This window comes from Zonotrichia leucophrys, unplaced genomic scaffold, assembly GCF_028769735.1.
Source record: "Zonotrichia leucophrys gambelii isolate GWCS_2022_RI unplaced genomic scaffold, RI_Zleu_2.0 Scaffold_103_156682, whole genome shotgun sequence".
Lineage (NCBI taxonomy): Eukaryota > Metazoa > Chordata > Aves > Passeriformes > Passerellidae > Zonotrichia > Zonotrichia leucophrys.
The window spans coordinates 43,293-69,086 of record NW_026992308.1 but is presented as its reverse complement, the minus strand read 5'-3'; the positions used below and the strand labels follow the sequence as shown (position 1 = coordinate 69,086).

The window sequence follows — 25,794 nt, the reverse complement described above, 5'->3', positions numbered from 1 at the left end:
GGAAAGAGCCGGGGCAGCCCCTCCCCCACCCCCCCGGGGGGGGCCACGGGGGGCAGCGGGGACCCCCCCGGAGAGAGGCCTCGGGCTCCATCCCATAATGGTCGATGGTCCGGAACTGGGAGCACTGGGAAGGAGGGGAAGGGGGAAATCCAGGAGTTGGGGGAGGGGCGGAAATTGTGGAGGAGGAATTTGCGGGGGGTGGGGGGGGGAGGAATTGGGGACCCCCCCCGAACCCCAAAATAAAGAGACGGGAACAGCACCAGGCCCATACTGGTTTATTGGCGTTTGTACTGGGAACACCGGGAGGGAGGAAAACGGGGAAAATTGAGGGGAGGGAGGGGCAATGAGGGGACCCCCCCCCCAAAAGAGAGATGGGGGCGCCCCCCAGTCCCGAAAGGCGGTCATGCCTCAACTGGGAGCACTGGGGGGAGCACTGGGGGGGACCGTGGCGAGCGCGGGGGGGCTGCAGTGGCGGGGGGGTGGCTGCTCTTCCCGGCGGCTTTTGGGGGTCTTTGGCCATTTTTGGGTGGGGGTCTCAGGCCGTGGCGGGGATCTCGCCCTGCTGGAAGTGCTGCCGCTCCCAGGCGCTCACCAGCGAGAAGTGCAGGGGTCTCAGGTGGGTTTGGGTTGGGGTCTCAGGGGGTTTTGGGGCTCAGGCGGTTTCTGGGGGCGCTGGGGCCGTTCCCGGGGGTCTCAGGCTGTTTTGGGTGGGGGTCTCAGGCCGTGGCGGGGATCTCGCCCTGCTGGAAGTGCTGCCGCTCCCAGGCGCTCATCAGCGAGAAGTGCAGGGGTCTCTGGCAGGAGGCGCACGAGGGGCCCAGGGGGGAGTCCCGGGGCAGCCCCAGCGCCCCCCAGCACTCGGACAGCTGGTCTGGGGGGGGGGGGGACACGGTGAGAGGGGACACCCCCAGAGTGACCCCCCCCCAGCGACCCCAGCGAAGCCCTGAGGGAGCGGTGACCCGAACCCCCCCAGTGACCCCCCCCCGAGTGACCACTGGCGACCCTGAGTGACCGGTGACCCTCCGAGTGACCCCCGAGTGACCGCTGACCCCCCCTGGTTGACCTTCGAGTGACCAGCGACTCCCACGAATGACCAATGACACCCCCCCCCGTCCGACCAGTGACCCCCCCGAGTGACCCCCGAGTGACCGGGGCAGCACCGGCCCGGTGTCACTCAGGGACCCCACCCTGTGACCCACCCCCCCAATGTCCCCCCCTCTCCCCCACCCCTCCAAAGCCCCAACCCCCCCCATCCCCGTGTCCCCCCAGTGCCCCCGCCCGTGTCCCCCCCCGTTCCCCTGGTTCCCGTTCCCTCTCTTGTTCCGGTGCCCCCCGGATTCCGGTGTCGTCCCCCCCCCCCCGTGTCCCCCCATCGGTTCCCGGTACCCCCCCATGTCCCCGTGTCCCGTTCCCCCCAATTGTCCCAGTGCCCCCCCAATTCCCGATGCCCCCCAGTAGCCCCCCCGTGCCCCCCCAGTGTCCCTCCCGCGGTGTCCCGTTGCTCCCCATGTCCCCGTTCCCCTCCCCAGTTCCCGGTGCCCCCACTCCGTGTTCCCCCCCTGTCCCCATGTCCAAGTGCTTCCCCCCCCCGTGCCCCCCAGTGTCTCCCCCTTGTCCCGGTGCCCCCCGGATTCCGGTGTCGTCTCCCCCCCCCCGTGTCCCCCCACCGATTCCCGGTACCCCCCATGTCCCCGTGTCCCGTTCCCCCCAATTGTCCCGGTGCCCCCCCCGTTCCGGTGTCGTCCCCCCCCCGTGCCCCCCCATGTCCCAGTGCTCTCCCCCGGTGCCCCCCCATGTCCCGGTATCCCCCCCGTGTCCTGTGTCCCCCCGGTGTCCCAGTGCCTCCCCTTGTCCCGGTGCCCACCCCCCCGTGTCCCAATCCCCCCCCATGTCCCCATTCCCTCCCCCGTGCCCACCCCCCGCCTTGTCCCAGTGTCCGTCCCCCCTCGTGTCCCGGTGTCTCCCGCCATGTCCCCATGTCCCAGTGTCCCCCCCTCTTGCCCCGGTGCCTCCCCCCGGTTCCCCCCCCCCACGGTGTCCCGGTGTCCCCCCCATGTCCCCGGTGCCCCTCCCCCACCTGCCAGCCGCTCCATCATCTCGGGGCTGTGCTGGGGGGTGGGGGCGATGCGCAGCAGTTCCCCCCCCCGCGGCACCGTGGGCGGGTTGATGGCCTGCACGAACATCCCGCGCTCCAGCAGCGCCCGGCTCAGACGGGTGGCGGCCAGCGCGTCACCCACCTGCCCCAAAAAACGCAAAAATCAGCCCCAAAATCTGCCAGAAAATCACCCAGAATCAGCCCAAAATCGTCCTGAAATAATCCCAAATCATCACCCCAAAATCAGCCAAAACCACCCCAAAATCACGCTAAAATAATCCCAAAATCATCACCCCAAAACCACCCCAAAATCACCCTAAAATAATAGCAAAATAATCACCCTAAAATAAACCCCAAATCAGCCAAAATCAGCAAAATCACCCCAAAATCACCCCAAATCCCCCCAACCTCGCCCACCCCACAGAACATTCCCGCTCCAGCACACCAGCTCAGACGGTGGTGGCCACGCGTCACCCACCTGCCCAAAAAACGCAAAATCAGCCCCAAAATCTGCCAGAAAATCACCCGAATCACCAAAATCGTCCTGAAATAATCCTAAATCATCCCCAAAATCAGCCAAACCACCCCAAAATCACGCTAAAATAATCCCAAAATCATCACCCCAAAACCACCCCAAAATCACCCTAAAATAATAGCAAAATAATCACCCTAAAATAAACCCCAAATCAGCCAAAATCACTCCAAAATCAGCAAAAATAATCCCAAAATAATCACCTCAGAATCAGCCCAAAATCACCCCAAAATCCCCCCAACCTCGTCCCACCCCACAGGAACATTCCCCGCTCCAGCAGCGCCCAGCTCAGACGGGTGGCGGCCGCGCGTCACCCACCTGCCCAAAAAACGCAAAATCAGCCCAAAATCTGCAGAAAATCACCCAGAATCAGCTCAAATCGTCCTGAAATAATCCCAAATCATCACCCCAAAATCAGCCAAAACCACTCCAAAATCACCCTAAAATAATAGCAAAATAATCACCCTAAAATAAACCCCAAATCACCAAAATCACTCCAAATCAGCAAAAATAATCCAAATAATCACCTCAAATCACCCCCAAAATCACCCCAAAATCCCCCCAACCTCGTCCCACCCCACAGGAACATTCCCCGCTCCAGCAGCGCCCAGCTCAGACGGGTGGTGGCCAGAGCATCACCCACCTGCCCAAAAATCAGCCATAATCAGCCCAAAATCACCATAAAATAATTCCAAAATCGTCACCCCCAAAGTCAGCCAGAATCACCCCAAAATCACCCAAAAATCACCCTGGAATAATCACCCTAAAATCAGCCAAAATAACTCCAAAATAATAAAACCAAAATTAGCCAAAATCAGCCCAAAATCACCCTGAAATAACCCCCAAATAATCACCCCAAAATAACCCTGAAATCAGCCAAAATAACCCTGAAATCACTCCCAAATCAGCCTAAAACAACCAGAATCGCCCCAAAATCAGCCAGAATCGCCCCAAAATCAGCTAGAATCAGCGCTCACGGGCACAGGCATGATGTGGTCGGGCATGGGCAGTGCGGGCACGCCCTCAGGCTCCCTCAAATCCTCCTAAAATCCTTCCAAACCCGCCCCAGAGCCCCCCAAATCCCCCCAAAATCCCCCCAAATCCACCCCAGACTCCTCCCCCCAAGCTCCAGAGCGCCCCCCGGTGGTGCCCTGCGCCATTGCACCCGCTCGCCATAAAACCGCCCCAAAATCCCCCTGAAATCCCCCTGAAACTGCCCCAAAATCCCCCCAAAATCCCCCCAAATCCTCCCAAAACTCCCCCAAAACCCCATCTCCAGTCCCGCTTATGGGCATGGACACAATGTGGCCGGGCGCAGGCAGCGTGGGCACGCCCCAAAACCCCCCCTCAAATCCCATCAACCCACCCCAAACCCCCCCAAACTCCCCCTAAACGACCCCAAATCTTCTAAATCCCCCCCAGAATCCCCGTGGCACGGGTACGATGTGGCCGGGCGCAGGCAGCGCGAGCAGCCCCAAAATTCCCCCTCAACCCCCCCAAAATCCCTCCAAAATCCCCCCAAATCCTCCCCAAACTGCTCCAATCCCCCCACCCCCCCACCAAAATCCCACAAATGCCCCAAAACTCCCCTTAAACTCCCCCTAAACCCACCCGAATCCTCCCAAAATCCCCCCCAGACTCCCCCACGCCCCCAAGCTCCAGAGCGCCCCCAGGTGGTGCCCCGCGCCATTGCACCCACTCACCACGAAGCCCCCCAGATTTCCTCTAAACCACACGAAAATCCCTTTAAACGACCCCAAATCCCCCCCCAAAACGCCCCAAATCCCTGGGCACTCACGGGCACGGGGATGATGTGGCTGGGTGCGGGCAGTGAGGGCACCCCCCATAACTCCCCCTCAAACCCCCCAAAATCCGCTCAAATTTCCGCCAAACCCTCCCCAAATCACTCCAATCCCCCCCAAAACCCCCCAAAACCCCCCAACCGCCCCCAAAACCCCCGGGCACTCACGGGCACGGGCACGATGTGGCTGGGCGCGGGCAGCGCGGGCACGCCGCGGTCGCGCAGCAGCACCCGCAGGTGTTTGGCGTTGCGCTGGTGCGAGCGGCGCAGGGCGCCCCCCTCGGGGCCCCCCAAAACCCGCAGCGCCGCCAGCGCCCCCCCGACCACGGCCGGCGGCAGCGCCGTGGTGAAGATGAAGCCGGGGCCGAAGGAGCGCACGGCGTCCACCAGGGCGTCGCTGCCCGCGATGTACCCGCCGACGGCGCCCAGCGCCTTCCCTGCCACAGCGGGGCGGGGGCACCCCGAAATCAGCACGGAGAGCCCCGAAACCCCAAAGGGAACCCCCAGACCCCAAAGGGAACCCCCAGACCCCAAAGGGAACCCACAGACCCCAAAGGGAACCCCCAGACCCCAAAGGAAACACACAGACCCATCCCAGGGCAAGTTACACCCGTGTGGGTTCTGCCCCCTCCCCATTTTTGGGGTGTCCCCCCCCACGGCCCCCAGCGCCTTCCCTGGGCACAGCAGGGCGGGGGGGAACCCAAAGTCAGCAGGGAGACCCCCGAAATCTCAAAGGAAACCCCCAGACTCTTACGAAGCCCTCTGAACCCCGAAGGAAACTCCCAGACCCTTATGGAGACCCCCGAAACCCCCAGACCCTTACAGAGCCCCCCAAACCTGAGGGAAACCCTTAGATGCTTATGGAGCCCCCCGAACCCCAAAGGAAACCCCCAGACCCTTACGGAGCCCCCCGAAACCCCAAAGGGAACCCCCAGACCCCCCACAACAAGTTACACCCATGTGGGTTCTGCCCGCCCCCGTTTTTGGGGTGTCCCCCCCCATTTTTGGGGTTTCCCCCCACGGCCCCCAGTGCCTTCCCTGGGCACAGCAGGGCGGGGGGGACCTCAAAGTCAGCAGGGAGACCCCCGAAATCCCAAAGGAAACCCCCAGACCCTTACGGACCCCCCCGAACCCCGAAGGACCCCGCCCAGACCCCCCTGCCGCAGGGTACACCCGTGTGGGCCCTGGCCCCCCCGTTTTTGGGGTGTTCCCCCCACCCTACCGAGGGTCCCAGGTCCCACAGGGTCTCTCCCCCCTCATTTTTGGGATGGTCCCCCCCATGTCGGGGGTCCCCAGGTCCCACATGGTCCCTCCGCCCCCCCATTTTTGGGGTGCCCGCCCAGTACCAAGGGTTCCTCCCTCCCATTTTTGGGGTCCCCCCCGTACTGAGGGTCCTCGTCACCCCCGACTCCCTGTCCCCTCCTCATTTTCGGGGTTCCCTCCCCGTTATTGGGGTCCCCCCATACCGAGGGTACTTATTCCCATTTTTGGGGTTCCTCCCCATTCAGATGTTCCCCCATACCGAGGCTCCCTCTGCCCCATTTTTGGGGTCCCCCCGTACCGAGGGTCTCTCCCCCCATCTTCGGGGTGTCCCCCCTGTACCGAGGATCCTGGACATCCCAGGCCTCATTTCCCCTCCCCATTTTTGGGGTCCCTCTCCCATTTTCGGGGGTCCCTCCCCATTTCGGTGCCCTCCTGCACCAAGGGTCTCTGACACCCTAGACTCCCAGTCCCCCTCATTTTTGGGGTGTTCCCCCCCATTTTTGGGGTCCCTCTCCCCCATTTTTGGGGTGTTCCACCCCCATTTTCAGGGAGTCCCCTTCCCCATTTTCTGCGTCCCCTGTACTGAGGGTCCCTCCCCCCATTTTCGGGGTCCCCCTCCCCATTTTCCCTCCCCCCTGTACCGAGGGTCCCGGACACCCCCAGGCTCCCCGTCTCCCCCATTTTTGGGTGTCCCCCTCCCCATTTCGGTGCCCCCCGTACCGAGGGTCCCTCTCCCCATTTTTTGGATTCACCGCCCCACTTTCGGTGTGCCCCCATAATGAGGGTCCCGGACACCCCAGGTTCCATTCCTCCCCGCCATTTTCGGGGTCCCCCTCCCCAATTTTCGGGATCCCCTGCCCGTACCGAGGGTCCCGGACACCACGTCCACCTTGGCGGTGACCCCGTCCCTCTCGGCGATGCCGCCGCCCCGCGCCCCGTAGAGCCCCACGGCGTGAACCTCGTCCACGAAGGTCAGCGCGCCGTGGGCGTGGGCGACGTCACACAGCTCGGCCAGCGGCGCGATGGAGCCTGAGGGGGATTTGGGGGGATTTTGGGGGGATTTTAGGGGATTTGGGGGGGTTTTAGGGAGATTTGGGATGGTTTGGGGTGAGCGCAGGGCACCAATGGGGGGCGCTCTGGAGCCGGGGGGAGGGGGCATGGAGGAGTCTGGGGCAGTTTGGGGAGATTTTGGGGGCATTTCGGGGGAATTTTGGGGGGTCTGGGAGCATTTTGGGGGGATTTTGAGGGATTTTGGCGTGAGCAGGTGCAATGCCACAGGGCACCACCGGGGGGGGCTCTCGAGCCTGGCGGCGGCATGGGGACATCAGGAGGGGCTTTGGAGAATTTTGGACGGATTTGGGGGGATTTTGGGGGATCTTGAAGGATTTGAGGCGGATTTTTCAGGGATTATGGGGAATTTGGAAGGATTTTGGGGGATTTTGAGGTGGTTTTAGGGGGATTTTCAGGATTTGAGGGGCATTTGGAGTATTTTGGGGGTATTTTGGGGGGTTTGGGCCATTTTAGGGGGATTTTGGGGCAAGCGGGTGCAATGGCACAGGGCACCACCAGGGGGCGCTCTCGAGCTTGGGGGAGTCTGGGGGAGTTTGGGGGAGTTTGGGGGGATAAAGGGGGAACTGGGGGGGTTTGCGGGAGATTTGGGGGGCTTTGGGAGCATTTGGGGGAGAAACTGGGGAGGAATGGGGGGGGCATTGGTGAGAATTGGGGGGATAATGGCGGATTTTGGGGGGATTTAGGAGGGGATTTTGGGGGAACCTTGGGGCATTTGGGGGTTCGGGGGGGGATTTAAAAGGACTTGAGGGGATCTGGGGAGGATTTTGGGGGACACAAGGAGATTTGGGATGGACCGAGGGGGATTGTGGACATTTGAGGGGATTTGGGGGGGACCTTGGTAGGAACTGGGAGGGATTTGGGGGTGAACAGGGAGCTTTTGGGGGGAGGATCTCAGGGGAATTTGGGGTATCCTGAGTGGTTTGGGGTGCCCTGGGGGGTTTTGGGGTGTCCCAGGGGATTTTGGGGTCTCCTGGGAGGTTTTGGGGCGCCCTGGGGGTTTTTGGGGCTCCCCTCACTGACCATCCATGGAGTGGACGGACTCGAAGGCGACGATTTTGGGGACCCCGGGGGGGCTGCGCCCCAGCAGCTCGTCCAGGTGCTGGGGGTCGTTGTGGCGGAAGACGTGTTTGGGGGCGCCGCTGCGCAGGATGCCCTGCACCATCGAGGCGTGGTTCCCCGCGTCCGAGAAGAAATGGCAGCCTGGGGGTACCCCAAAACCCGTCAGCGCCCCAAAAATGTCACCCTGCAATTGCTCTGCCTCTCAGCATCCCAAAAATCCCCAAAAATCCACCAGCGCCACAAAATATTCACCCTGGAATCACCCAGAACTCTCAGCACCCCAAAAAACCCTAAGAAAACCCACCCTGGAATTGCTCTGCCTGTCAGTGCCCCAAAAAACCCCAAAAATCCATCAGCACCCAAAAAAAAAACAACCCTGGAATTGTCCGGAACACTCAGCACCCCAAAAAAATCCCCAAGAAAACCTCCCCGAAATTGCCCTGCCCCTGAGCATCCCAAAAAACCCCAAAACCCCATCAATGCCCCAAAAAACCCCATCCCCAAAATCGTCCTGCCCCTCAGAGCCCCAAAAAATCCACCTGATTAATGAGACCCCCTAAAAACCAACCCCAAAACGGCCCCGGAACCCTCAGCACCCCAAAAACCCATCCTGGAGACGCCTGGAATCCTCAGGACCGAAAAAAAAATCCCAAAACCCCTCAGCACCCCAAAAACCCCACCTGATTCATGGGAACCCCAAAAACCCGATCCCAAAATGCCCTGGAACCTGAGCACCCCAAAAATCACCCCAAAACCCATCAGCACCCCAAAAAGTCACCCCAAACACCCCCGGAACCGTCAGCACCCAAAAAAACCCTCCAAAACCCCTCAGCAGCCCAAAACACCCCACCCCAAAATTCCTCGAAACCCTCAGCACACCAAAAAGCCTCAAAACCCATCAGCACCCCAAAAAATCCACCCCAAAACCTTCCTGAACCCTCAGCGCCCCAAAACAACCCCACCTGATTAATGGGAACCTCCAAAAAGCCACCCCAAAACTGACCCGGATCCATCAGCACCCCAAAAAACCCCAAAACCCCTCAGCTCCCCAAAAACCCCATCCCAAGTCCACCCAAAGCCATTCAGGATTTTGGGGGTCCTGTGGGTTTTGGGGTTCCCCGCGGGTTTTGAGGTGTTCTGTTGAGTTTTGGGGTTCTCCATGGGTTACCCACAGGTTTTGGGGTTACGTGGGTTCCCCGCGGGTTTTGGGGTGTTCTGTTGAGTTTTGGGGTTCTCCATGGGTTACCCACACATTTTGGGGTTACGTGGCTTCCTCGCGGGTTTTGAGCTTCCCAGTGGATTTTTGGGGTTGCCCAGCGGGTTTTGGGGTGCTCTGACGGGTTTTTGGGGTTCCCAAGAAGGTTTTTGAGGTTCTCACAACCAGAACCTCAGGACTTTTCAATCCCATCAGGGTGGGGTTTTTGGGGGAGTTCCCACCCAATTCACGGATCTTGTTCAGGATTTTTTTGGCTCCTGTGGGTTTTGGAGTTCCCTGTGGGTTTTGGGGTTCCCCGCGAGTTTAGGGGTGCTCTGACAGGTTTTTTGGGGTTCTCAAGAGGTTTTTGAGGTTCTCACAACCAGAACCTCCCAACTTTTCACAACGGGGTTTTTTGGATTTTTTTTTGGGGTGGTTCCCACCCAATTCACAGATCCCGCTCGAGGTTTTTTTGGCTCTCTGCAGGCTTTGGGGTACCGTGGCAGATTTTGGGGTTCCGTCGTGGTTTTGGGGGTGCTCTGATGGAGTTTTTGGGGTTCCCAAGAGGGTTTTTGGGGTTCTCACAACCAGAACTTCAGGACTTTTCACTCCTACCAGGGCGGGGATTTTTGATGCAGTTCTCACCCAATTCACGGATTCTCTTCAGGATTTGTTTTGCTCCCCGCGGTTTTTGGGGTGCCCTGGCGGTTTTTGGGGTTTCCCACGGGTTTTGGGGCTTCCCAGTGGATTTTTTGGGGTTCCCAAGAGGGTTTTGGCAGTTCCCACAATAAGAACCTCAGGACTTTTCACTCCCCACCAGGGCAGGATTTTTGGGGGGGTCTCACCCAACTTACAGATCCTGTTCAGGATTTTTTTGGCTCCCTGTGGATTTTGGTGTTCCCCGCGAGTTTAGGGGTGCTCTGACAGGTTTTTTTGGGGTTCTCAAGAGGTTTTTGAGGTCCTCACAACCAGAACCTCCCAACTTTTCAGGACGGGGTTTTTGGTGAGGTTTTTTTTGGGGCGATTCCCACCCAATTCACAAATCCCGTTCAAGATTTGTTTTGCTCCCCGCGGTTTTTGGGGTGCCCTGGCGGTTTTTGGGGTTCCCAAAAGGGATTTTGGGGGTCCCAAAGAGGGATTTTAGGGTTCCCACGAGAATCCCAAGAGGTTCTCATGACAAGAACCTCAGGACTTTTCACTCCCATCAGGGCGGGGATTTTGGGGGCAGTTCCCCTCCAGTTCACGGATCCTGTTCAGAATTTTTTTGGCTCTCTGCAGGTTTTGGGGTACCGGGGCAGGTTTTGGGGTTCCCTGCGGGTTTTGGGTTGCTCTGACGGATTTTTTGGGGTTCCCAAGAGGGTTTTTGGGGGTTCCCACAACAAGAACATCAGGACTTTTCACTCCCATCAGGGCGGGGATTTTTGGGGCGGTTCCCACCCAATTCACGGATCCCGCCCCGTTGTTTTCAGGCTCCCTGCAGGTTTTGGGGTACCCTGTCGGTTTTTGGGGTACCGTGACGGTTTTAGGGGTGCGGGTACCTGGCAGCAGCCGCGCCAGCGTGGCCAGCGCGGTGTCGTTGGCGGCGTAGCAGGACGAGAAGAGGCAGGCGCGGGGCTGGCGGTGCAGCCGGGCCAGGGCGCGCTCCAGGGCCCCGTGCAGCGGAGCCGTGCCCGCGATGTTCCGGGTGCCGCCCGCGCCCAGACCGTGGGCAACCAGGGCAGCCCTGAGACAGAAATTTGGGGTGTTAGGAGCAGATTTCGGGGGGTTTGGGGGAGATTTGGGGGTGGTTTGAGGGGATTTGGGTGCCCCGTGCAGCGGAGCCGTGCCCGCGATGTTCCGGGTGCCGCCCGCGCCCAGCCCGTGGGCAACGAGCGCTGCCCTGAGACAGAAATTTGGGGTGTTAGGAGCAGATTTCGGGGGGTTTGGGAAAGATTTCGGGGTGTTTGATGGAGATTTCGGGAGGATTTTGGGGTGGTTTGAGGGGATTTGGGTGCCCCGTGCAGCGGAGCCGTGCCCGCGATGTTCCGGGTGCCCCCCGTGCCCAGCCCGTGGGCAACGAGCGCTGCCCTGGAATGGGAATTTGGGGGATTTAAGGGGGGTTTGGAAAGGATTTCGAGGGGTTTGGGGGAGATTTTGGGAGGTTTGGAGGAGATTTGAGGGGGTTTGGGAAAGATTTTGAGGACTTTGGGGGAGATTTGGGGGCGGTTTAGGGCGCTTGGAAGGGGATTTGAGGAGGATTTGGGAAGGATTTCGGGGTTTTGAAGGGGATTTGGGAAGGATTTCGGGGGTTTGGGAAGGATTTCTGGGGTTCGGAGGAGATTTGGAGGATTTGGGGAAGATTTCGGGGGTTTTGAGGGGGGGGTTTGGGAGATTTGGGACGGTTTGGGGGGGTCTGATGGAGATTTGGGTGGGATTTGAGGGGGTTTGGATGGATTTGAGGGGGATTTGAGAAGGATTTCGGGGGTTGAAAGGGATTTGGGGCGTTGAGGGGGATTTTGGGGGGTTTGGGGGAGATTTGGGGGAGTGTTTGAGGGGATTTGGATGGATTTGAGGGGGATTTGGGTGACTTGAAGGGGATTTGGGGAGGGTTTGGGGGAGATTTGGGGGGGTTTGAAGAGGATTTGGATGGATTTGAGAGGGATTTGGGAAGGATTTCTGAGGGTTGAAGGGGATTTGGGGGGTTGGGGAAGATTTCAGGGGTTTCCAGGGGAATTTTTGGGAGATTTGGGGGCGGTTTGGGGGGTCTGAGGGAGATTAGGGTGAGATTTGAGGGTGTTTGGATGGATTTGAGGGGGATTTTGGAAGGATTTCGGAGGCTTGAAGGGGATTTGGGGAAGATTTGGCGGGTTTGGGGAAGATTTTGGGGGGTTTGGGGGAGATTTGGGGAAGATTGAGGAAGTTTGGGGGGGGTTCAAGGGGGCTTTGGGGGGTTTGGAGGAGATTTGGGTGGATTTGAAGGGGATTTGGGAAGGATTTCAGGGACTTGAGGGAGATTTGGGGGAATTCGAAGGGGATTTGGGGGTATTTGAGGAGGATTTGGGCACGTTTGGTGGGGATTTGCGGCAGATTTCGAGGGGGTTGGGGGAGATTTGGGGAAGATTTTTGGGGGGTTGAGGAGGATTTGGGGAGTTTGGGAGATATTTGCGGAAGTTGGGAGGTTTGGGGGCGATTTTGGGTGGTTTGAGGGGAGTTGGAAGGGATGTGGGAAAGATTTTGGGGCGATTTAGAAAGGATTTGGGGCATTTGAGGGGATTTGGGGGAGATTTGGGGGGGTTGGGGAGGATTTGGGAAGGATTTTGGGGGGCTGAAGGGGATCTGGGGATGTTTAGGGGGAGATTTGGGGAGGATTTGGGGGAGGTTTGAGGGGATTTAGGGGGAATTTGGGGGGAATCTCGAGGGTTGAGGGGGATTTGGGAAAGATTTTTGGGGGCTTGAAGGGGATTTTGGGGGAGTTGAGGGGAACTTGGAGGGTTTGGGGGAGGATTTGGGGGAATTTCGGGGAATTTGGGGAGTTTGAGGGCATTTTAGCTGGGGTTGAGGAGGTTTGGCAGGGACTGCAGGGGGAGATTTGGGGGCTTTGAGGGGAGATTTGGGGTTTTGGGAGGGATTATGGGAAATTTCAGGGAATTTCAGGGGATATTTCAGAGGATTTTGGGACTATTTATGGGATAGTTAAGGGATATTTAAGGGGATTTGGGGGCTATTTCAGGAAATTTCAAGAGATGTTTAAGGGAATTTCAGGGGATATTTAAGGAAATTTAAGGGAAATTTCAGGGAATTTCAGGAGATATTTCAGGGAATATTTAAAGGAATATCAGGAAATATTTCAGGGGATTTCAGGAAATATTTAGGGGAGTTTCAGGGAATTTCGGGTCATATGTCAGGGAATTTCAGGAGATATTCAAGGGAATATTTAAGGGCATTTCAGGGGATATTTCAGGGGATTTTGGTGCTATTTCGGAGGCTGTTTGAGGGGATATTTAAGGGAGTTTCAGTAAATATTTAAGGGAATTTCAGAGAATTCCAGGGGATATTTCAGGGAATATTTAAGCGAATTTCAGGGGAATTTCAGGAGATATTTAAGGGAATTTCAGGGGATATTTAAGGGAATTTCAGGGGATTTTGGAGCTATTTCAGGAAATTTCAAGAGATGTTTAAGGGAATTTCAGGGGATATTTATGGAAATTTAAGGAAAATTTCAGGGAATTTCAGGAGATATTTCAGTAAATATTTAAGGGAATTTCAGAGCATTCCAGGGGATATTTCAGGGAATATTTAAGGGAATTTCAGGGGAATTTCAGGAGATATTTAAGGGAATTTCAGGAGATATTTAAGGGAATTTCAGGGAATATTTAAGGGAATTTCAGGGGAAATTCGGGAGATATTTAAGGGAATTTCAGGGGATATTGAAGGGAATTTCAGAGAATTCCAGGGAATATTTCAGGGAATATTGAAGGGAATTTCAGTAAATATTTAAGGGAATTTCAGAGAATTTCAGGGAATATTTAAGGGAATTTCAGGGGATATTGAAGGGAATTTCAGGGGATTTTGGTGCTATTTCAGGAGCTATTGAAGGGAATTTCAGGGAATCTCATGGAACCTCAGGGCCTTGGGGGTGTCTGGGTTCGGGGTGCCCACCTGGCGGCGCGCAGCACCTCGGGGTGCCGGCTCATGCCCAGGTAATCGTTGGAGCACCAGAGCTGCACCGGGCGGGGGGGGGTCCCCAGGAGGGCGCTCGGGGGGTCCCGGGCCCGCCGCGCCAGCGCCGTGAACTCGCGGTACGTGTGGGAGCGGCGCAGCCCCGCCAGGCGCGCCCCGAGCAGCGCCTCGTACGGGAACGCGTCCTCTGGGGGGACACGGGGTCAGGGGGAGCCCCAAAAATAACCCTGAAACCAAAACTGCACCCCAAAAATAACCCTGAACCCAAATCTGCACCCCAAAACCCTACAGACACCCCGAGCAGCGCCTCGTACGGGAACGCGTCCTCTGGGGGGGATATGGGGTCACGGGGGAGCCCCAAAAATAACCCTGAACCCAAAACTGCACCCCAAAAACCCCGAGTCCGAAACTGCACCCCGAACCGTACAGACACCCCGAGCAGCGCCTCGTACGGGAACGCGTCCTCTGGGGGAAACGGGGTCAGGGGGAGCCCCAAAATAACCCTGAAACCAAATCTGCACCCAAAAATAACCCTGAACCCAAATCTGCCCCCCAAAAAACCCCGAACCCGAAACTGCACCCCAAAAAAACCCCGAACCCGAAACTGCACCCCAAACCCTACAGACACCCCGAGCAGCGCCTCGTACGGGAACGCGTCCTCTGGGGGGACACGGGGCAGGGGGAGCCCCAAAAATAACCCTGAAACCAAACTGCACCCCAAAAATAACCCTGAAACCAAATCTGCACCCCAAAATAACCCGAACCCAAATCTGTGCCCAAAAATAACCCCGAGTCTGAAACTGCACCCCAAACCCTACAGAGACCCCAAAATCCTACACAGACCCCGAGCAGCGCCTCGTACGGGAACGTGTCCTCTGGGGGAAACGGGGTCAGGGGGAGCCCCAAAAATAACCCGAACCCGAAACTGCACCCCAAAATAACCCCGAACCCGAAACTGCACCCCAAATAACCCCGAACCCGAAACTGCACCCCAAAAATAACCCCGAACCCGAAACTGCACCCCAAAATAACCCGAAACCAAAACTGCACCCCAAAATAACCCCGAACCCGAAACTGCACCCGAACCCTACAGAGACCCCAAAATCCTACAGACACCCTGAACAGCGCCTCGTACGGGGACGCGTCCTCTGGGGGGACACGGGGTCAGGGGGAGCCCCAAAAGCGGCCTGACCATGAAACTGCACCCCAAAAAAACCCCGAACCCAAATCTGCACCCCAAACCCTACAGAGACCCCAAAATCCTACACAGACCCCGAGCAGCGCCTCGTACGGGAACGCGTCCTCTGGGGGGACACGGGGTCAGGGGGAGCCCCAAAAATAACCCTGAACCCAAAACTGCACCCCAAAAAAACCCCGAACCCGAAACTGCCCCCCAAAAATAACCCCGAACCCAAAACTGCCCCCCAAAAACCCCGAACCCGAAACTGCACCCCAAATAACCCCGAACCCGAAACTGCACCCCAAAAATAACCCCGAACCCAAATCTGCCCCCCAAAAACCCCGAACCCAAAACTGCACCCCAAAATAACCCCGAGTCCGAAACTGCACCCCGAACCCTACAGAGACCCCAAAATCCTACACAGACCCTGAGCAGCGCCTCGTACGGGAACGCGTCCTCTGGGGGGGAAACGGGGTCAGGGGGAGCCCCAAAAATAACCCTGAAACCAAAACTGCACCCCAAAATAACCCCGAACCCGAAACTGCACCCCAAACCCTACAGAGACCCCAAAATCCTACAGACACCCTGAACAGCGCCTCGTACGGGAACGCGTCCTCTGGGGGGGATATGGGGTCACGGGGGAGCCCCAAAAGCGGCCTGACCATGAAACTGCACCCCAAAAATAACCCCGAAACCCGAAAAGTGCATCCCAAACTTTACAGAGACCCCAAAATCCTACACAGACACCCGAGCAGCGCCTCGTACGGGAACGCGTCCTCTGGGGGGACACGGGGTCAGGGGGAGCCCCAAAAATAACCCTGAAACCAAAACTGCCCCCCAAAAACCCCGAACCCGAAACTGCACCCCAAAAAAACCCCGAACCCGAAACTGCACCCCAAAATAACCCTGAACCCGAAACTGCACCCCAAACCCTACAGACACCCCGAGCAGCGCCTCGTACGGGAACGCGTCCTCTGGGGGGACACGGGGTCAGGGGGGAGCCCCAAAACTGCCCCGGGCCTGAATCTGCACCCCAAAACTGCTCCGACCCTGAAACCCTACGGAGACCTCAAAACTGCGACCCAAAACCCTACAGAGACTGCAAAACCGCACCCCAAAAGAGCCCCAAGCCCAAAACAGCCCCGAGTCCAAAACTGCACCCCAAAAAAACCCCGAGTCCGAAACTGCACCCCAAACCCTACAGGGACCCCAAATCTGCACCCCGAACCCTGCAGAGCCCCCGAGCAGCGCCTCGTACGGGAACGCGTCCTCTGGGGGATAAACGGGATCAGGGGGAGTCCCAAAACTGCCCCGAATCTGAAACCGTACCCCAAAAAAATCCCGAGCCTGAAACTCTACAGAGAACCAAACCCCACACCCAAAACCTGCACCCCGAAACTGCAAACCAAAACCCTACAGAGACCCCGAAACTGCGACCCAAAACCCTCAGGAAACCCCAAAATTACACTCTGAAAGTGCCCCCCAAAACCGTCCAGAGACCCCAAAATGCACCCAAAAACCCGACAGAGACCCCAAAATCACAGCACACCCCGAGCAGCGCCTCGTACGGGAACGCGTCCTCCTGGGGGTAACGGGGTCAGGGGGAGCCCCAAAACTGCTCGGAGCCCAAATCTGCACCCCAAAATTGCCCCGACCCTGAAACCCTACAGAGACCCCAAAATTGCACCCCAAAACTCTGCAGAGACCCAAAAACCGCACCCAAACCCCCTCCCAAGACTCCAAAACTGCACCCCAAAACCGGACCCTAAAACTCTACAGAGACCCCAAAACCGCACCCCAAAAATGCTCCAGACACCCCAAAACTGTACCCCGAAAGTGCACCCCAAAACTGCATCCCAAAAACATACAGGGACCCCAAAACCGCACCCCAAAAATGCTCCAGAGACCCCAAAACTGCATCCCCACCCCAAGAGTGCATCTGAAATGTGCACCCCAAAACCCGCCCAAGACCCCAAAACTGCACCCCAAAACTGTACAGACATCCCAAAACTGCACCCCAAACCCCCTGTGACCCCAAAACCCTCCAGAGACCCAAAAACTGCACCCCAAAACCGCACCCCACAAAAAACCCCCAGCCCAAAAGTGCACCCCAGAATTGCACCCCAAAACCCTACAGAAACCCCCAAATCTGCACCCCAAAATCTGCACCCCAAAACCCTCCCGACCCTAAAACCGCACCCCACAAAAATCTCCCTACCCCAAAAATGCGCCCCAAAACCCTCCCGAGCCCCCCAAAATTCATCATCACCCCAAAAACCGCCTGGTAGAGAAGGCGTCCTCTGGAGGGGGGGGAAGGGTCAGGGGGGCCCCCAAAACATCCCCGACCCCCCCTGGCGCCCCAAAATCCCCTATGGCACCCCAAAAGCACCGTGGGGGGAAGGGCCTTGTTTGGGAGGGACCCCAAAATACCCAAAGCCCCTCCGAGGCCTGATTGCACCCCCAAATCCCCCAAATTCCCCCAAATCGCCCCGGAACCCCCCAAATTCCTCCCAAAGCCTCCCCAAATCCCCCCAAACCCAGAGGCCCCAAAATCGCCTCGGATCCCCCAAAATTTCCTCAAAAATCCTCCCAAACCCCAAATGCCTCCGAACCCCAAATCCCCCCAAAATTCTCCCTGGAGCCCCCCCAAATCTCCTCCAATTGCCCAAAAGTCCCCAAAAATGCCCCAAAATCCCCGCCAAACCCCCCGAACCCCAAATCTTCCCAAACCCCTCAAAATCCCCCCAGATCCCCCAAATTCCCCCCGGAGCCCCCCCATAAATCCCCCCAAAAGTTCCCCCGAACCCCAAATCCCCCAAAATCCCCCCGGAGCCCCCCCAAAATCCCCAAAAAACGCCCCATAATCCCCCCAAACTCCTCCGAACCCCAAATTCCCCCCCAAAATCTCCCAGGATGCCCCCAAATCCCCCAAACCCCAAATTCCCCAAAATTCTCCCCTGAGCCGCCCCAAATCCCTAAAAAATGCTCCCCAAAATCCCCCAAGAAACCCCTAAAAAATCCCCCCGGATCCCCCAAAATCCTCCCAGATCCCCCCGAACCCCGAACCCAAATTCCCCAAAATTCTTCCTCAATCCCCAAATCTCCCCAATTGCCCCCAAATCTCACCCAAAAAATGCCCCAAAAATCCCCCAAACTCCCCGGAACTCCCCAAAATCCCCAAATCCCCCAAAATCTGCCCGAGCACCCCAAAATCCCCTCAAAAATTCCCCCGAACCCCAAAATCCCCCCAAAATCCCCCCAAGCCCCCCAATCCTCACCAGGCAGATTCTCCTCCGGCCGCCGCTCGGGGGGGTCCTCGGGGGGGTCCCCAAATTCCAGCAGCCAATCCAGCGCCTCTGTGGGGGGTCAAAGGTCATTGAGGGGGGGTCCCTAAAATCCTCACCTGCATCGGGGGGGGGGGATCCCCAAAGTGATGACGTCACTCGGGGGGGTCCCCAAAGTGATCAAATCCCCCGGGGGGGGGGGGTCCCCAATTCTCACCTGTTTCAAGGGAGGGCTCCCCAAAATTCTCAGTTGTTTCAAGGGGGGGGGTCCCCAAAAATGATCACGAACCCCTGGGGGGTCCCCAAAATTCTCAACTGCCCCGGGGGGGGGGGGAGGGGGTGTCCCCAATGTGATGACGTCACTCGGCGGTCCTCAAAATCCTCACCTGTCCAAGGGGGGCTCCCCAAAATGTTCCCCTGCCTCAATTGGGGGTCCCCAAAGTGATCAAATCCCCCGGGGGGGGGAGGTGTCCCCAAATTAATGACGTCACTCGGGGGTCCTCAAAATCCTCACCTGGCTCAAGGGGGGGTCCCCAAAATGTTCCCCTGCTCAAGGGGGGTTCCCCAAAGTGATCAAATCCCCCAAAACTCTAAAATCACCCCAAAACTCCTCAAAAAAAAAGCCAAAATTCCCCCCCCCAAACCCCCCAACCTGTCCCCGGGGGGAAGGGGGGGGGGTCCCCAAGTTGATGACGTCACCGGGGGGGTCCCCAATTCTCACCTGTCCAAGGGGGGCTCCCCAAAATGTTCCCCTGCCTCAATTGGGGGTCCCCAAAGTGATCAAATCCCCCGGGGGGGGGGGGGGTCCCCAAATTAATGACGTCACTCGGGGGTCCTCAAAATCCTCACCTGGCTCAAGGGGGGGTTCCCCAAAATGTTCCCCTGCCTCAAGGGGGGGTTCCCCAAAGTGATCAAATCCCCCCAAAACTCTAAAATCACCCCAAAACTCCTCAAAAAAAAAGCCAAAATTAACCCTCTAAACCCCCCAACCTGTCCCCGGGGGGGATGGGGGGTCCCCAAGTTGATGACGTCACTCGGGGGTCCTCAAAATCCTCACCTGGCTCAAGGGGGGGGTTCCCCAAAGTGATCAAATCCCCCCCGAAACTCTAAAATCACCCCAAAACTCCTCAAAAAAAAAGCCAAAATTCCCCCCCCCAAACCCCCCAACCTGTCCCCGGGGGGGATGGGGGGTCCCCAAGTGTTGATGACGTCACCGGGGGGGTCCCCAAAATGTTCACCTGCCTCAAGGGGGGGTTCCCCAAAATGATCGCAACCCCCCAAAACTCTAAAATCACCCCAAAACTCCTCAAAAAAAAAGCCAAAATTCCCCCCCCCCAAACCCCCCAACCCGTCCCCGGGGGGGGGGTCCCCAAGTTGATGACGTCACCGGGGGGTCCCCAATTCTCACCTGCCTCCTCGGGGGGGGTCACGTCCTCCTGCAGCTCCGGCGCCGCGCGCTGCACGAACGGGGGCCCCTCCCCCCCCCGCGCCCCCAGCGCCATGAACGGACACGGGGACCCCGCGGGGGGGGCGCCTGGGGGGGGGGGGGCGGTCAGGGGGGGGCACGGGGGGGGGCGGAGACCCCAAATCCCCCCAAAAAACCCCAAAAAATCCCCCAAAAAACCGCGGGATTATCCCAGCACCCGAAATTCATCAACAAACCCCAAATCGCCCCAAAAGTGCTGAAAATTTACCAGATTTACCAAAGTTATGCCCCAAAAAAATCACCCCAAAAATCCTCAAAAACTCCCAAATTACCACCCAAAAAACCATAAAATCATGCCCAAAACGCAAAACAACCCCAAAACTCCTCTATAACCCACAATCACCCCAAAAAAACCCTAAAATCACCCCCAAAACGCCCAAAATGACCCCAAAACACCATGAAACTTCTCAAAATCCCAGAATCACCCCCAAAAAATCCCCAATCACCCAAAACTTGCTAAAAAAAACCCTCAAAATCACCCCAAAAAATCCCCCAAACCCCCAAAATCAAAGCGAAAAAACCCAAATACCCCAAAACTCCTCCAACCCCACCAAAACTTCCCTAGAACTCATCCCAAAACCCCAAAAATTCCTCAAAATCCCCCAAAACTCCTCCAAAGTCCCCCCCCACCCTAAAACCTCCCCCCAGCCCTAAATCCCCCAAAACTCCTCCCAACCACCCCAAAACTCCCCCAAGGTCACCCCAAAACTCCTCCCCACCCACCCCAAACACCCCAAAATCCCCAAAACTCCTCCAACACCCCCCAAACCCTTCCAAACCCCCCAAAACGACCAATGGGGGGCTCAGGGGGTTCCCCCAGTTTGGGGTCGGGGTTCCCCGTTATGGGGTCGGGGTCCCCAATTTGGGGTCAGGGGATTCCTCCCAATTTGGGTTCCCCATTTTAGGGTCAGGGTCCCCAATACAGGGTCAGAGGGTTCCCCAATTTGGGGTCAGGGGGTTTCCCCCATTTGTGTTCCCCATTTTGGGGTCAGGGTTCCCTGTTATGGGGTCGAGGCTTCCCCTATTTGAGTTCCCCAAATTTGGGTTTGGGGTCCCCCATTTTGGGGTCAGGGGGTTCCCCCAGTTTATGTTCCCCAAATTTGGGGTCAGGATTCCCAATTTGGGGCCAGGGGGTTCCCCCCACTTTGGGGTCGGGCATTCCCCATTTTGGGGTCGGGGGGCTCCCCCCAGTTTGGGTTCCCCATTTTGGGGTCAGAGTTCCCCATTTGGGCTCCTCCCAATTTGGGGTCGGGGGGTTCCCTCCCGTTTGGGTTCCCCCAGTTTGGAATCGGGGGGTTCCCCCAATTTGGGTCCACAGTTTGGGGTCTGGGTCCCCATTTTGGGGTCAGGGTTTCCTCTCATTTGTGTTCCCCATTTTGGGGTCGGGGTCCCCAGTTTGGGGTCAAGGGGTTCCGCCCCGTTTGGGATCTCCCCAATTTGGGGTCAGGGGGTTCCCCCAGTTTGGGTTTCCCATTTTGGGGTTGGGGTCTGCAATTTGGGGTCGGGGGTTCCCCCCATTTGAGTTCCTCAAATTTGGGGTCAGGGTTCCCAATATAGGGTAAGGGGGTTCCCAATTTGGGGTGGGGGTTCCCAGTTTGGGATTCCCCCATTTTGGGGTCGGGGGCTTCCCCCATTTGAGTTCCCCAAATTTGGGGTTGGGGGTTCCCGATATAGGGTCAGGGTTCCTTGTTATGAGGTCGAGAGTTTCCCCATTTGGGTTCCCCCAGTTTGGGGTCGGGGTCCCCAATTTGGGGTTGAGGTTCCCAATTTAGGGTCAGGGGGTTCCTCCCCATTTGTGTTTCCCATTTTGGGGTCGGGGTCCCCATTTTGGGGTCGGGGCTCCCTGTTAAGGGGTCGAGGCTTCCCCCCAGTGTGGGGTCGAGGTTCCCCCATTTGAGTTCCCCAAATTTGGGTTCGGGGATCCCCCATTTTGGGGTCAGGGGGTTCCCCCAATTTGTGTTCCCCATTTTGGGGTTGGGGTTCCCAATTTGGGGCCAGGAGATTCCCCCAATTTGGAGTCTGGGGGTTACCCCCAATTTGGGTTCCCTCAGTTTGGGGTCGAGGTCCCCATTTGGGGTCAGGGGGCTTCCCCACTTCGGGGTCTCCCCCAGTTTGGGGTCCCCCCATTTTGGTGTCTCCCCATTTTGGGGTTCCCCGTTTTGGGGTCCCTCCCATTTTGGGGTCTCCCCGTTTTGGGGTCGTGTTCCCATTTTGAGGTCCCCCATTTTAGGGGTCTCCCCCATTTTAGGGGTCTCCCCCATTTTGGGATCGGGGTCCCCAGTTTGGGGGTCAGGGGGGTTCCCTATTTTGGGGTCTCCCCCATTCTGGGGTCTCTCCCATTTTAGGGTCTCCTCTATTTTGGGGTTCCCCAATTTGGGTTCTCCCCGTTTGAGGGTCGGGATTCCCCAATTTGGGGCTGGGGGGTTTCCCCCCATTTTGGTGTCCCCCCATTTCGGGGTTCCCCATTTTGGGGTCCCCCCACATTGGCGTCGCCCCGTTTTGGGGTTCCAAATATTCGTGTCCCTCCATTTTGGGTCCCCCCATTTTGGTGTCCCCCCCATTTTGGGGTCTCCCCAATGTCGATGTCCCCCCGTTTTGGTGTCCCCAGTTTTGGGGTCCCTCCGTTTTGGGGTACCGGTTTGGGGCCGGGCCGGGGCCGTGCTCATCGCCCGCAGCAGCCGCGGGTTCCGGGCCAGGACGGGGCAGCGCAGCAGGGCGGCCATGGGGGTGCTGGGGGGGCAAAAAACGGGGGGTCAGGGGGGGTCCGGCACCCCAAAAACCCCAAAATCCCCCCCAAAAAAACCCCAAATCCATCCGGTGCTTCTCAGTCCTGAAACAGCCCCAAAATCCACCAAAACCCACTCAAACTCCCCCAAAATCCACTCAGAAATCTATTCAAATCCCCCCAAAACTCCACAAAATAAAAAGGGGCGGTGCCAGGGGGTTCCGGCACCCCAAAAACTCCGAAATCCCCCCTAAAAACTCCCAAATCCAGCAGGTGCTTCTCATTCCTGAAACAGCCCCAAAATCCCACAAAATTCCCAAAAATCTCCCTCAAAATCCCCCCAAATCCACTCAAATCCCCCCAAAACTCCTTAAATTGCTGAGAAGAGACATAACGGGGGGGGGGGGTCAGGTGGAATCCTGCACCCCAAAAACCCCAAAACCTTCCAAAATCCCCCAAATCCGTCTCGTTCTTCTTATCCCCCAAACAGTCCCCAAATTCCTCAAAATCCTCCCAAAATCCCTCAAAATCCACTCAAATCCCCCCAAAACCCCATAAATCGTTGAGATGGGATAAAAAGGGGGGGGGGGTCAGGGGGGTCCTGCACCCCAAAAACCCCAAAACTCCCCCAAAATTCCCCTGGTCCTTCCCATCCACCAGAAAAGCCCCAAAATCCCCCAAAATTCCCCCAAATCTCCTCAAATCGCAGAGAGGGGATAGAAAAGGGGGAGTCAGGGGGGTCCTGCACCCCCAACCCCCCCCCAGGACCCCCAAAAACCCCCCCGGGACCCCAAAACCACAGCGGGGGAGGGGGCGAGAAAAGGGGACCCCAAATTCCCCCCATCCCCCCGAGCCCCTTTTTGGGGCGGATTTGGGGTCCCTCAGGGGGTGGGGGGGGGGATTTTTGGGACCCCCACCCCCAAATCTGCCCCTCCCCCCCAATCAGCCCCACCCAGGCCCCTCCCCCACCCCATTTTTGGGTTTTTTTGGGGTGGGTGTGGCTCCTCCCCCACCCCCCTTATCAGCCCCCGACACCTGGAGCGGGCCGGGTCACGTGACCAGGGGGAGGGAATTTGGGGCGTCCCACCCAAAACCCCTAAAAACCTTCAAAAAACCTAAAAAAAACCCCAAATCCCCCAAATTCCCAAAACCTCCAAAACCCCAAACCCCAAAACCCCCCCAAACCCCAAAACCCCAAAACTAAACAAAAAAATCCCAAACATCCCCCCCAAAACCGCAAAAGAACCCAAATCCCAAAAAACCCCAAAAACCCCCAAACATCCCAAAACCCAAAAACCCCCAAAATCCCAAAGTCCCCAAAAACCACCAAAAATCCCAAAGTCCCCCAAAAGACCCAAAAAACCCCCAAATCACCCAAAAATCCCAAATTCCCCAAAACCCCCACAAACCCCAAAACCCAAAAACAAAAAATCCCAAAAGCTGCAAAAACCCCATAAAAGCCGCCAAAACCCCAAAAAACCCCAAATCCCCAAAAAAACCAAAAACCCAAAATTCGCCAAAACCCCCAAAAGCCTAAAACCCCCCAAACCCAAAATCCCAAAACCCAGAAATCCCCAAAACCTCAAAAAACCAAACCCCCCTCCAAAAAAACCCCAAAAACACAAAAACCAAAACCCCCAAATCGGCAAAACCCCCCAAAGCCCAAAAACCCAAACCCCCCAAAAACCCCAAACCCTGCAAAATTCCAACCCCCATAAAAAAATCCCAAAAAAATCCCAAATTCCCCCAAACCCTCAAACCCCCCAAAACCCCAAAACTAAAAAGAAATCCCCCAAAAAAAACCAAAATCCCAAAACCCCCCAAAACCCCAAAACCCAAAAGAAATCCCCAAAAACCCCCAAAACCCTATAAAACTCCGCAAAAAACCTCAAATCCGCCAAAACTCCCGAAAGCCCAAAACCCCCCAAAATCCCAAACCCCTCAAAACCCCCCAAAAAACCAAAAAAACCCCAAAAACCCCAAAAAATCCCAAAACCCAGAAACCCCCCAAAAAATCCCCCAAAATCCCCAAAACCCCAAACCCACAAAACCTGAAAAAAACCAAAAACCCCAAAAAGCCCCCCAAAAAAACCCAAAATCCCCCAAAACGGGATCCCGGAGGCACTTTGGGGTCCCCGGGCGGATTTTGGGGTGCAGGACCCCAAAATTTCCCTTTTCTTGTCCCCTGTGCGATTTTTGGGGGAGTTTTTGGGGATTCTGGGGGGTCCGAGGGGGATTTGGGGGGGGGCTGGGACCCCAAAATTCCTGGGGGATCTCAAGGAGGGGGTCCGGGATTCCCACAGACCCCCAAAATCCCCCCAAAATTCTCCATAATCCCCCAAATCCACCAAAATTTCCCCAAATCCCCACAAAACCACCATCGAAAATCCCCCAAAATCCCCTCAAAACCCCACAAAATCACCCCAAACCTCCAAATCCTCCTAAAATGCCCCTAAATGTCCCCAAAATTCCCCAAATCCCTCAAATCCCCTAAAAACCACTGCCAAAAATCCCCCCAAAACTCACCCAAATATCCCAAATCTCCACAAATTCCTCCAAAAACCCCCAAAACTCACCCAAATATCCCAAATCTCCACAAATTCCTCCAAAAACCCCCCCAATGCCCCAAAACTCCCCCAAAATCTCCCCACAATCCCCCAAATCCTCCCAAAATGTCCCCAAACCACGGCCAAAAATCCCCTCAAAACATCCCAAACCCTTCAAATTCCCTCCAAAACCCCCCAAAAATCGCCCCAAAATCTCCTAAATCCCCGAAAATCCCCCAAAATCCCCCCAAAATCGCCCCCAAACCCCCCGTTCCCCACCTGTTGTCCCGCACTGAGGACGAACACCGAGCACTGGGGCCCCCCCAAACCGGGGCCCCCCAAAAACCCCGATAAACCCCGGGGGGCGGGGCTTGGGGAGAGGAGGCCACGCCCACGGCCACGCCCACCTGTGCAAATTGGCCTCGAACCCTCAAAAATGCCCGGAACGGCCCCAAAATCCCCCAAATCCTCAAACCCTCCTGGTCCCACCGAGCACCCCAAAATCCCCCGAGCTCCCAAAGCCCCCCAAAACCTCTGAGCCCCCCAAAACCCCCAAACCCCTGAATCCCCCGAACTTTCCCCATCTCAGAGCCCCCAGAAGCCCCGAACCCCCAAACCTCAAATCTCTCAAACCCCAAACCCCCCGAACCCCACAATCCCCGAAACCCCAAACCCCGAACCCCTAAACCCCGGACACCCCCCGAACCCCTCAAATCCCGACCCTCCCAACCCCTGAGCCCCCGGTTTTAGAGCCCCCCAAAACCCGAACCCCTAAACCTCAAATCCCCCAAACCCCAAACTTCCCCGAAGACCCCAAACCTCAAATTTCCCAAAACCCCCAAACCCCAAAGCCCTGAACCCCCCGAACCCCCAAACCCCCGCCCCCCCTTGGAGCCCC

At 57.2% G+C, this 25,794-nt stretch overlaps 1 protein-coding gene across 1 annotated transcript; it reads right to left on the bottom strand.

Moving 5' to 3' along the window:
* Positions 1-260: 260 nt before the first annotated feature.
* Positions 261-25,246, bottom strand: LOC135460809 (5-aminolevulinate synthase, erythroid-specific, mitochondrial-like). The gene is made up of 11 exons (XM_064737743.1): positions 25,176-25,246; positions 22,261-22,355; positions 19,548-19,673; positions 18,134-18,211; positions 13,655-13,862; positions 10,555-10,739; positions 7,783-7,962; positions 6,556-6,720; positions 4,597-4,865; positions 2,078-2,237; positions 261-871 (listed from the first exon to the last, which is right to left on the bottom strand). Exons 2-11 carry the CDS (start codon positions 22,346-22,348, stop codon positions 717-719), a joined length of 1,614 nt encoding a protein of 537 aa, XP_064593813.1. The 5' UTR covers positions 22,349-22,355; positions 25,176-25,246; the 3' UTR covers positions 261-716.
* Between the last annotated feature and the right edge of the window lie 548 nt (positions 25,247-25,794).

Excerpts from the sequence above, each read along its gene's own strand:
- LOC135460809 (XM_064737743.1), bottom strand. The coding sequence starts at position 22,348 with ATGGCCGCCCTGCTGCGCTGCCCCGTCCTGGCCCGGAACCCGCGGCTG. Across the intron at positions 4,866-6,555 it reads CGTGGTGTCCGGGACCCTCG|GGAAGGCGCTGGGCGCCGTC; the intron begins GTACGGGCAGGG and ends CCGCTGTGGCAG. Across the intron at positions 2,238-4,596 it reads GCCACATCGTGCCCGTGCCC|GTGGGTGACGCGCTGGCCGC; the intron begins GTGAGTGCCCGG and ends TTTTTGGGGCAG.